The sequence below is a fragment of the Leptosomus discolor genome, chromosome 4 (genome assembly GCF_034619465.1).
Source record: "Leptosomus discolor isolate bLepDis1 chromosome 4, bLepDis1.hap2, whole genome shotgun sequence".
Classification (NCBI taxonomy): domain Eukaryota; kingdom Metazoa; phylum Chordata; class Aves; order Leptosomiformes; family Leptosomidae; genus Leptosomus; species Leptosomus discolor.
The window spans coordinates 18,059,552-18,072,040 of record NC_141394.1 but is presented as its reverse complement, the minus strand read 5'-3'; the positions used below and the strand labels follow the sequence as shown (position 1 = coordinate 18,072,040).

The 12,489-nt window shown below is 43.6% G+C and overlaps 1 protein-coding gene across 1 annotated transcript in view; it reads left to right on the top strand.

Annotated features, from left to right (window-relative positions):
- Positions 1-1,227: 1,227 nt before the first annotated feature.
- The window catches only part of HHIP (hedgehog interacting protein), a 74,789-nt gene continuing 63,527 nt past the window's right edge, over positions 1,228-12,489 (top strand). The window contains exons 1-2 of the mRNA XM_086464280.1: positions 1,228-1,494; positions 8,556-8,751. Of these exons, the coding sequence (XP_086320406.1) occupies positions 1,228-1,494; positions 8,556-8,751 (463 nt within the window). The remainder of the gene's footprint in view (positions 1,495-8,555; positions 8,752-12,489) is intronic.

Sequence of the window (12,489 nt, the reverse complement as noted above, 5' to 3'; positions counted from 1 at the left end):
CGACGGCACCTCACAACGCTCTCCCCTGTGGCCGTCGACGCCTGCCCCGCGCGTCTGGAACCTTCCCTGGCGTTTGGCGATGAGCCGAGGGGGCAACAGGCGGGCGCGGCCAAGCAGACCCCGAGCAGCACCTCTGCGGGGGCGCCCAAAGGCTGGCTGCGCCGCGCCGAGGGGGCTCCTCCGCCAGGCCCCCCGGGCCGGGCACCTCAGCCGTCAGGGGCGCAGGACCCACCTACAGCGCTCGCCTTTCGCCGGGCACCGACGCGGCTTCACCGGTTCCCGCCGAGACAGGGCCGGCCGGGAGAGGGAAGGCGCCCGCCCGCTCCCTCCCCCGGCCCTCCGGGAGCCCCGGCTCCCGTTTCACCGGGGCGGGGGGGGAGGGTGCGGTGACCCCCGGGCCGCCGCCAGGAGACAGCTACAGGGCGGGGCGCGCCGCTGCGTGCCCCGCGCCCCTGCGGCTCCCGCCGGGAGCGGCCCCGCTCCGCTCCCGCGCGGACCGGGACGTGGAGTGGGGCGGGGGGGGGGGGGGGGGGGGGGGGGGGGGGGGCGGGTGTCGGGCGCGGCGCTGCCGCTTCCCGCCGCCGGGCCCCCTCGGCGGCGCGGGCGGCGCGCGCGCGGCCGGTGCCGCCGGGTGACGTGCAGGGCGCGCGGTGGCAGCACCTCCCCGCGCGCGGCTTAAAAAGAAGAAGAAAAGAGGGAGCGAAACATGAGAGCCCTGGTGAGCCGCAGCCGCCGCCGGCAGCAGCGGAGGGGGCATCGCCCGGCCCGGCCGCCGCCGCCGCCGTCCCACCTCGGGGACACCCTTCCTATGGGACGACAAGTGGAGGGCTGCTGCCGCCCGCTGCCCGGCCCGCCCCGAGCCTCGGCGCCTCGGCGCGGCAGCGGCAGCTGCTAAACCTGTGCCACTTGCACAACTTCGCCGGCTTCGAGCATCCTCCCGCCGGGGAGCGGGGGCTCGTTTCTCCCCCCCCCCCCCCCCCCCCCCCCCCCCGCCCCGTTCCTGCCTTTTCGCGTCCGCCTTTTTGGAAGCGGGGGTGACCGAAGTGCTTTTCCTCCTCAGGCTTTTTAATTGCTACTGTTATTATTCTCCTCCAGACTTTCCCCTTCTGGGGGAGGGAGGTGGTTTCCTGATCTGAAGTGCAAAGAAAAGTCAGTGGGATTCCCCTCCTTCTCCCCCCCCCCCCCCCCCCCCCCGTTTTTTGGGTGCATTCACACGCTCCCTCAGGCATGATGCTCAAGATGCTGCCGTTTAAGCTGCTGCTGGTGGCCGTGGTTCTGTGCTTCTTCGAGGGGGATGCCAAGTTTGGGGAGAGCGGCGCCCGGAGGAGAAGGTGCCTCAACGGGACACCGCCGCGGCGGCTGAAGAAGCGCGACCGGCGGGTGCTGTCCCCGGAGGCCCCGGGCGGCGGGGAGGCGATGTGCCGCGGCCTCTACCCGCGCCTGTCCTGCTGCTCCCGCCCTGACGCGCAGGGGCTGCTGCACGCCGAGGCGAAGGTAGGCACCACCTGGGGCTGCTGCGGGGTCTGGGGGGAGGTTTTGGGGGGTTTCCCCCCCCCCCCCTTTTTTTTCTCCTTTTCCCCGCTAACCTGCTGCATTCCCTTGCCGGGGCCGGGGGGGATGCAGCGGCGGCGGGTGACCGTTTGTGCCCGGGGGGTGAGAGCGAAGCAGCAACATGACACCGGTGCTGATTTATAGCCTCGGGAGTCGCGGGGAGCCCGGCTGCGGATCCGCCGCCCTGGAGGGGACGGGCGCTCGGCGGTGCCGGCCGGCGGCTGGGCGCGGGAGTCACTTTTTGCCCGCAGCGCCCGAATTTCTGGCGGGGGGGGCGGGGCGCGGCCCGCGGCCCCCGGCCCCCGCCTGGTCCCGGAGCGCCGCGGTGGGCCGGGGGAGCGAGGCCGGGCCGCCCGCAGGTACCGCTCGCTGCCCGGGCGCGGCGGCGGGGGAAGGTGGAGGAGCCGGGCGGGCTTTGGGCGCCGGGCGGGCGCTGGCAGCGGTGGGGCTGCACGTTCGCTCGGCGGTTTATTTTCCTGGGGTGAAAAATCTTGTCCGATTTGCTCCACACGTTTAGTCAGGAAGGGTTTTGGAGGGTCGATGGTGCCGGTGTACCAAAACTTTGTGATCTCCAGCCCCCTCGGGGCCCGTGTAATGCTCACGGTTACGCGTACCAGCTGCGAAAGAGCCCGGAGTTCCCACTTCAGGACCCTGCCCTCGCCCATGAGCGGGCTCTCACGCAAGGTGCCGGGAGCTGGTTTTGGCTTTGCACGTTACCTGGCAGCCTCTCTGCCCAATTTCAAGCTGCGGTCATGTGAAGGGAAGCACCTCCTCTGCTCACCGATTTCTTAAACTGCTCAGCTCTCGGCATCCTTTAGCAAGTTCAACCCTGCTTACCAGCCTGTTGCTTAGATTTTCGGACGCGGTGGTACCTAACCCTGCGGGACCGTGTGTGAGAAGCTCTGCTGGGGTAACCAGTGTGGCACCCAGGGGTACGCACAGGGAGGGAAGTTGCTGAATAATGTCATTAAGAATCACCGCACGTGAAATAAACAATCAGGTGTCTTTTTATTTTTCTTTTCTTTTCTGTGGTTTTTTTTTTTTTTTTTCATCCTGGTTTAGGTTTAATTAAGAATTCCTCAGTTACAACTCTGTAGTTGTCAAGGTCTGAGAGACTCTTGGAAAACTTGTGTTTCAGTCTTGCTGGCCCAAGCATAATAAAAAAAAAAATACCCAGCCTGAATCGAATTTTTATGCTCAGTTCACGGTAGATTTCACTCCATTCTCATGTAAACAGCTTCTACGAATCAACATATGTGTCTGGGTGGTATCTCTCACTTTGTTTTGTAACAAAAAGCCATATTGCATCATTTAATTTGCTCAAGTCATGCAAATAGGAAAAAATCAATAGGACAAAAAGGGGTCGACTTATCCTCCTCCCCACTAAACTGCTGCCCACACACAGAGTCCTGTTGCTTATGGCAAAAGAATAACAACAACACCATTGTGTTTGTTAGTTGGTTCACTAATGGGTGAAACTGGAGAACATCATTCTCCTTCAGTCCCCAGCTCTGTCCAAATGTTCATGCCTTTTGAGGGAGCATTTGTCCTACCCCCTCTATTCCCAGATGAGTGAGAACTGTCTTACTGCAGGTTTTCAGCTGCAGATCTCTCTTTATTCATACCATATGCAGCAGCAGTTTGAGATTCAAGGCAGATATATTTCTTCATGTTGTCTAGAGAGAGTGTCATTAAGCTTCTGTGTGATAATTGAATTAAACTATAAACTAACCACACACAGATAACCTGAAAGATCTAGCTGGGAAAAAGGAAAAAGAAGGAAAAAAACCCCGAGAATAAGGACTGGAAAATATGTCCTTAATTCACCCTATTTGCGATGTTTCAGTGAATATATGCTGCTGAGATTGATTATTCACTGCTTGGAGACCCTCGCAGTAATTGGCTGAATGCAGTAAACTGGAAGTTGAATTTTGGGTTAGTTTTCAATCTCCAGGCAGTTGAAGGGTTTATTCTCTTCTTACTATTCCTTGAAAATATTTTTAACTCACTTTAGGAGTTTTTTTTAATAATGGTACTAAAAACCTGATATAAACGTGAGGAATTGACCATATATGCCACAGTAACTATTTCTGAGCTGCTGAACCTGTTTTTAAATATAAATTACACTTTTTAAAGAATAGTATTTTGCAGGGTTTTAAAAGCAGACTGTTTTCACCAAAGATTAACATTTATGAAACTTGCAAATCTGCTTCATCATATCAATATATGTTTAGAAAAAAGTGTCAAAATATGTCATTTACACTTGACAGAATGAGGTGGTCATTCCGTGGCAAACTATTACAGAATACATTTGAATGGAAATTTTCTGAAAGCACATTTTTTAAACTGTGGTGTACTATAGTTCCAAACCCAACTTTTTTAAACTCCATCATATATCTACATGATGGAGTGGCTGTGACATTAACAGAAATCTGAATGCTAGCGCTTTTTTAAGAAAAAAAAAAAAAGACTTGAGCATGCTCAGTAGTCACTTTCATAAGAGCTTCTTGGTTAAGACGCTGGGTCTTTGAGAATATTTGATTATTGATCTATGTTTATACTGAAAACACTACCATTGCCCACGGTTTGGGGAACAAAGATGGAGCTACCATAGCGAGCAGATACAACATTGCACTGGCTCAAGTAAGATTTTTGCATCCTGTTGTTGACATTTAACTCTTTGTCTTCTAGTTTTCTGCAATATCCCCTTGTTTATTAAGGGCTACTACATCCCAGTCAAACACTGTAATACCAGTTTTTCTAAAAGTTTGCTTACAGCCCGACAGGCAAAGAAGTCCTCGCTACCTTGGATGGTTTCACAGCCAAGGCTGTCAAGGAATGGGTGAAAAGTAATTGTTTTCAAGTGTGCCCTTTTACAATCATTTGTTTGCTCTGGCTCTTTCACGAACAAAGGCTATTGTTGAACACATGCAACTAAACAAATAACTCATCTTGGGGTCCCTTTAACAGCTGCCTTAGTACAATGATCTATTTACATATTACCCTAAAATTGAAACAGAACTCTTTAATGACATAATCCAGCACTATAATACAGAAGAAGCATATGTTCAACTCAACAGCTGGACAATCTCATAAACATATGATTTTTAGACATAAATGCTTGTATATCAAATATGGCTTAATGCAATGACTTACTTCACTGTTTTTTTTCTGTTAACAGCAAAATTATACTGCGTTTCTCAAACTAGATATGACAGAGTACACAAAACAGATGACAATATTCAACGTAAAGCATTTCTGTCTATTGTGTTGTCTTCTGTTTCTTCTTCTTTGCACTAATCTTTTTGTTGATAAACCAATTTAGTATGCTATGCTTTCCTGCGCATTCCAGGAATTATCTTACCTTTAGTCTACAAGTTTTACTTTCATGTGGATAGAGATTAAAGGATGATCTTACAGATGTTGTAAATTAGTCAGCAGCAGGCATAATCATTATTAGGCATGCTGCAATAAATGTTTGGAAGTTTTACATTTTTTCCAGAGCACAGTTAGTTTAAACCACTGCAATTCGATGGTTTCACATACAACTTTAAAAATTGAAGCAGGAAATTAGTTTACATTTCTTCAAAAGACCAAAGTCATTGTCAACTTTAAGGTCATTTTCAAAGTAGAGATCCAACAGGAAAAGCTTCATTCAAATAACTATTTCAGCTTTCGATTAAAACTGGTTCAATATACTCCAGGATAAATAAGTTGTCACTTTACTGAAATTCAGAATAGAACAGTTGTCCTATCTCCCAGCCAGGACAGAGTTACACATCAGACCTCACACAGAGCAAATGTTACCACCCTATTTTGCTTGAGCTTTCTAAAAGTTAAATAACATTGTACTTGATTTTCAGATAATTGATTGACTCTCATTCCTTAATCTTCCGATTAGCTATTATATGACCAAGATTCATTCCAGAAATGACATGAGGGGGTGAATTCCTGTGGTTAATTCCTGGATAGCAGCTGCTCAGGGGGATTAGGATCCTTTTGTCTTAGCTTTGAGGACTGAAATGTTGGCAAGCATTACTCCTCCTGTATCACCAGGCAACGTCAATTACGTTTTCCACAAGAAACCGTAAATTAGCTTTGCTATCCTGTAATTTTATTCTTTTTTCCCCCCTGTTCACAATGTGTTCTGGAGTCTTCCAGCAGAAGTACAGTTCTATCTGCATCACTGTGGAGTTAATTCAATAAATACTCTGAGTATTTACCTAGTAATACCTCGTGTTTACTTGTACTTCTAAACACACCATCATACTGCTACCACAAGAGAGCCTGCTCCCTGAGATCAACTCCATGATGAAAACATCTGAGACTTTTGCAAAGCAGGTGGTAGTACTGAATGTAGGCAAGTACTCTGAAGAGTCTGTAGTCATGGTGCACTTTCCTTTGGTGGAAGCACCAAAATAGGTCATTTCATCCTTACTTTTGGGAGAACTCCTAGCTTCTCAGTGACACAATGTTCTTTAAAAGTAGCTCTTATGGATAGTGCTTCGATCATCCCCTGTTGGCTTCAGACTTTGTTCTGTTTGGCAGACAATGACTTGACTGAATTATACAGGCCACCTCACATCAGAACCACAGCAACACAAAGTACCAAGGTCAGGACACCATCATCTCTTAAGAAAGTCCAGGTAGTGCAGAAGATTGCCTCAGCAGTGTGGATTACTGCAAGCATATCAAGTCTGTTCTCTGCTGCCTGGATTGCAATCCTGGGCAGTATTAAGTAAAGTTCAAAGTTTTAGTTATTATGTATTTTGGTTATAGTTTATTGTAGTTATCATTATATTTTTAGTTCTTGTATTCAAGGCATTTTTCCCCAAACCTACTGTATCTAGAACATCTGAAAGTCAAGAAGGAAGACTAAAAAGTTAACAGTTCTGCTGCTATGGCCTAAATGAGCAATCTAGCAAAAAGAATCTAAACTTTTTTTAGGAGAGAAGGGGCTGGGGCTATGGAGAGAGTTCCCCAAAGAATTCAGGGTCAATGCAAACCTTTTGCCATACATGCAACATACGATTAATTTATCGCTGTCTTCAAGGTTTAAAAAAAAAAAGAGAGACAAACCCTTTCCAAAAGAACATGTGAGACAATTATATTCCCATGAAGGGTCTGAAGAGAGATAATAAACTGTGCGTGGCAGATGTTAGTCACGTTCCCGGTTGGACTTTACGCTCTTCAAGGTCTTTTCCAACCTAAATGATTCTATGGTTCTATGATTCTACTTTATTGCAGGTGCTATGAAGCCAAGGATAGTCTGAGAACAGATAGTTTAAAGAACAGAACATTTAATGCATTTAACAATCCTGGCAAATCTGGAGGAATTATTTTTGAAGCCAGTGGCAGCTCTTCTAGAATAAGGGTAGAAGCCAAATGGTGTTCTTCTAATGAGTGGTCCAACTTACTGCACTGAACTTTAGTACACATTTCAGATGGCCTTTTGACAATATATGTATGGTAAGACTAAATTTTCCTGGAAAAGTCTTCTAAATTAAGGTTCCTTTAAATAGGATTTTGTGTAACTGTACAGGCCATATATTGTATAATATTTTGAATATGTATCTCTTTCAAACAATGGACAGTGCATTGCTCTCAAGTGTTTGAGATTTATGTAATTATGATCTGTAAATAAAATGCTGAGTTCAGAACTGTTATCAAAGTACTGCATCCTAGAAGAGAGCCGACCTATGAGACAGCATCCTCAATCATATCAAGAGTCTTCATGCACTGAATGACTTACTTTATCAAAAGTAATTTAGATAATTCCCTTCAATGTTATGTTGCAAAGGAATGACATTGGAAAGTCCTTCTACAAATCAACTTAGACATAAGAACAATAGCAAAATTGTGTCAATATTTTCAAATGCGCTATTTACAAATATTTACGAATTTTACAGAATACAAATATTTGCCGCATTAATATTTATTACTATAATTGTCTTACAGTCTTTGTTTATAACTGCATTAAACAAATAGCAGAAAAAACCTGAGCTTTGTTTTTGCATTGGATCAGATTCAGTCCCTCTCAACTGAGAACACATTTCCCACTACCCACCATTCGGATGAATGATCAAAAATCAACCCATGTGGTTAACGATAGATTAACAAAGTGCTCTGCATTCAAAGACCAATAAAGGCGGCTGTCCTGTTTTCCATTATTTTTCACGATTTGATGACAACGCACTCCTCAGGTTCCTGTGTTTACTTAAACACATTGTCAGTCGTGGTTTCATGCTTCTTTAAGTACCATGCATAATACATGCTCTTTTTTCAGTACAAAGTTACAGTTTCAATATTGAGACCAAAAAGATGTTACAAAAAAATTCAACTTTTTGGCTTATAAAAAGAAGTCTCTGAAAACATACTGCTTTTCCCACCTCCAAGTAGTTTGCATTAGAGAGAGCAAACAGCAGAGCAGCATTTAAAGCATGGAAAATCCAAGGCACCTGCTGAACTCCACAGCAGTCATTTCAGAAGCTGAACTGTGGTATCATTCAAGATACACCTATTTAACAAATACCTAGATTTGGTTTTCCTGATGTGTTTTGATGGTAGAATTTTAATTTTTAGTCTCTAAATACTTGAATAGGTCACCTTACAAGTTAGGTTTTAAGTATTGCTCGTGAGAGAAGTGGGTAGAAGGCCTGCTGCTGTACCTGCTCCTTACATACATGATTCCTCTAGTTCAGAGATTGCCTATGCAATTAAGAGATTGCAGGCACAAGTCCATAAAATAGCTTGAGTGCTATTTGTCTTATCTGAGAAAGAGAAGCAAACAAGTGCTTAAAATCTCACTGTACTAATGAAACATTGCACATTTCGTAGTAATAATTTTTGCACTTCCAGAACGACGGTGTGAAACATGATGCATTTATACTAACTGTATTGGTTCCGCTAGCATTATTTATTACATTAGATCATGCAATCTTTTTTTTTGTGTAAGATGGGGAAAGAGGTCATATGTTTATTTGTCTCTGGTTTGTGGCTTGCAGGTACTTTCTGTTACCAACAACACAGAATGTGCGAAGCTACTGGAGGAAATCAAATGTGCACACTGCTCACCTCACGCTCAGAACCTATTCCACTCACTTGAGAAAGGCGAAACACCTGAAAGAGAACTAACTCTTCCCTACCTGTGCAAAGACTATTGTAAAGAATTCTATTATACCTGCAGAGGTCACGTACCAGGTAAAACCTATAACAAAAAAGGGGGCTAAAGGATGTCTGTTTTGAAATGTTGATACTGTCTTGAGTGGTTATAGATCCAGTTCTTGACTAGGTAAAATCCCCATTGATATCCACGGGATTTTGCCCAAGCCAGGACAGAATATCTCAGGGTCTTCACAATAAATATTTTGAGCGCACTCTTGCCACCCTCCCATTAAACTCTCTGTGAAACACAGGATCGTTTGCTGTGAAAGCCAGTTGAAACTATTACCTTTGCTGAAATATTGGCGTGTTCATTCAAATTACGTAAACAAGCAGTTGGCCATCCAAAAGGCTATTCTAAATGATAGATAACTTTAAAATGCAAGGAATAAAGCATGCTGGCTGTTTGCTGTAGACTCTAAAAGCTGATAAGTAAAGTGTTTTTTTCTGGTTTTGTTACCCTAGAAACTGAGGTTTTTTCCACAGGGTTTAAAGCCCATTGAAATCAAAAGGAGCTATTCGATAGACTTCTGTGATCTTTGAATCACTTCCAACATGCTGTTAACTACCAAATTCTTAACTAACCTGACACTTCCTCACCATAGTCAGTAGAGTTAGCTGGACATAACCAAAACCAAATCTGACCTGTGTTGTCTGAGGCAGTCGCCGAACATGTGCTATCATTTGTAACTATATCAACAAAATAACCACAAAGACGGTTCTTTTAGAAATACTGTCTTAATACACTATTATATTAAATAACATCTTTGGTATTCTCAATAGTAAATTATTTATATGTTTAAGACTGTCATTTTTAAACTATGCTTTTTTCCCTGTCCAAACACTACTTACAAGTAATGCCACACAGGAGAAAATAATTAAACTGGCTAAGATTGTTTTTCTACTAACAACACAGACTGGAAAAAAGAGTTGATAATGATATGAAAAATGAATTTGTGAATAGTCATTTTTGACATATGAACACAGCTTTGTAATATAATATAAACATATTTGAGTAAAGGGGATAGTTTAAGTGGATGAGATTTGGAGGAGGGTTTTTTTAATTGTGTGTGTACAGTGTGTACTTGTTTTCTCTGAAATCCCAAGAGTGCAGGGATTTTTTGCAGCGTTCTTTTATTGACTCGAGAAAACATTTTGAATTGACTTACTTTTTCCCTTTACTGTGGTTTAACATGTATCTCAACCCATTCAAATATGAAAATATTATTATTGTCTTTATAAACTAAGAGATGTTTCTAAGGCTTTCTTAAACCAGCTGTTCCTTGCTCTTTATCACATTCCCCAAAGCAAAGCAGAATAGATCACAGTTGCCAAGACTGCCTGCTGAACAGCGATAACAGATTAGATATTCTAAATGTTTGGCCCATATAAGAAGTCAGCACAAAGACTTTTTTTGACATGAGTTTGTAGCTAGTGCAAATGATTAGCATATTCTGCAGAGCAAGTCCTTCATAGTTGTTTTGTGAAATTCTAGCTTTCTGAGGAAACAATTTGTCTAATTGGAAAAAGTGAAAGAGGGAAAAGGGAGAAAGAAGGAGGAGGTGAAGGGAGGGAGAGAGAATGAGAAAGTGCTGAGCAGCACAGGAGCTATAGCCACAGGAACCTCACTCCTCAGATCAACATATGTGGTGACGAATGACAAATTTATTTTTCTACAAAGTTTGTGTATATGTAAAACTGCTGAAGTGCATCAAGATGTCAAGTGCTTTTTGTGACCACCCAGGTTGCCTTGAAAGATAACCAGATGAAAGCATAACTTTAGCACTGGACAGAGCACTGTGCTTTGCAGGAAAAGAGCTTACATACTTTAGCGTCAGTTAAAATAGGATTTTTCCTACATCAATCAGATGCTAATAATCATTCTAAATACTTGTTCTGAAAGTGGGTTGTACTAACAAAAAGTTGTTGCGGACTTACATCCACCAACAGGGTTAATCTGGTGACTTGACTGGTACAAATGGTGGTTGATACCTATGCTAGGATTTCCTGAAGGTATTCGTTAAGTGAGATTCAGGTCCCTCTTTATGAGAAGATGGCCTATAGGATTTTAATATTGTTTAAAAGACTTATACATTCTAAAATAGAACTAATTAAAATATCAACTTATTTGGGTTTTCTGTTTTACTTGTGAGACCCATATATCCATAATAATATTTATTGCAAAAAGAAAGAAAAAACAGAGAATGTGGAAGCTATGTTTTCAACTTAGCCTAGAGGATTAAACAAAGAGTTGGAAATTAACAGGGCCCCAAACCCAAGGTCTCTGGCAGTGATTCACTGTGCATTTGTTAAAAAGTCATATAATTACTCTTCCTCCATTAGGGAGTGCTAATTGTTTCTGAACACCGATACAAAGGAGTTCAAGGAAATTGCTGACTACAAAAATAATTTTATCCCTTAAGTCCTGAGAGAAATATTATTCGTGATTTAAGATAGCAAGCATCTTTTCTGGAATTGAAGTGTTAGCAGTACCTGTTAACCAAGAAGACTGAGAAACTATACATTGTTTTTTTCATGAGTTAGCTCCAGAAATTCATTTATTGTTCTCTTTTTGCAAAGATGAAAACTCTAATAAATCTTGGTTAACTCTTTTGAAGACAGCAACTTGCCCGCCAGTTATTACTGTATCAGAACTTCATTGACTTCATTAGGAATATCCAAAGAACAAGTGGACACAATTCTTTATTCAAATGGAATACTAACAATCACTGTTAGGATTGTATAGATATGTTAATGCAGGAGGGTGTAATGTTTCACAAAGTCTATGAGATTAGAGCTTCCCTGCTTCATCGCAGGTGACTGTTCTCACAATTTCTCATCTGATCTTTACGCCTCAGTTTAAGTGATTACTGATGGAGACACTGGAGTTAAGTGACTTAATGAAGTATCTTCAATCAACATGAATTTTAAGTTTACCACGGTCGTAAGAGAAGGCTGTCTAATATTTATTATTAATATAGCTAGTAAAGAAAGGCACAGCTGATTCTCCCTTTAGGCATGAGCAGAAACTTTATCCATGACAGTGGAAGTGACATATTCTAAGGAACAAACCTATGCCACAGACACATTCTGCCATCCAAGGACATTGGAGAGATTTTGAACTACATGCTCTCCATTATTTTCATTTGAAGAAATGGGTTCCAGATGATTGTGGGTGAATTCAGATCCAGGCCCAGATCTGAATCCAGGCATTACCAGAACAGATGCTTGAGATGAATTTCTTTAGCTACAAACAGGGGCACCCCAGCCCAAAAAGCTGGAAGTCTAAGAAATGCTGCAACCCACACAACACTTCCATTAAGTTCTAGCATAGTCGACTAATAGTCACAGTCAACATAGTCATCTTGCAGAAAAATAGTAGTGGCTCATAATGTTGCTACTGCTAACAAGGGGATTAACCCTGGCACTGCCTGTGTGCAGGTACGTGCAATGTGTGACTATGAAAAGAGGGCCACTAGTCACTTGAAAACTAGTAGGAAATGATGTGAGCTACCACTGAACTTACTATGTTTTGGAACAGTCAGTCTGGAACCACCTCTTTGATTTAGTTTTCACTGAGAGTTGAGAAGAGAGAGGAGAATTTGTTCACATCTAGCTGTCGAAAGTGCAAATCAGGAAAAAAAATAAACAGGAAAATGCTTCTTTTACGCAATACTGAACTGCATGCTCGAGGTCATGGCAGGAATAAAGCAGGTAAGCCTGATTTCCAGATGCTCTCTGAGCCAGTGTAGGTCTACTCAGATGAACGGATGATAC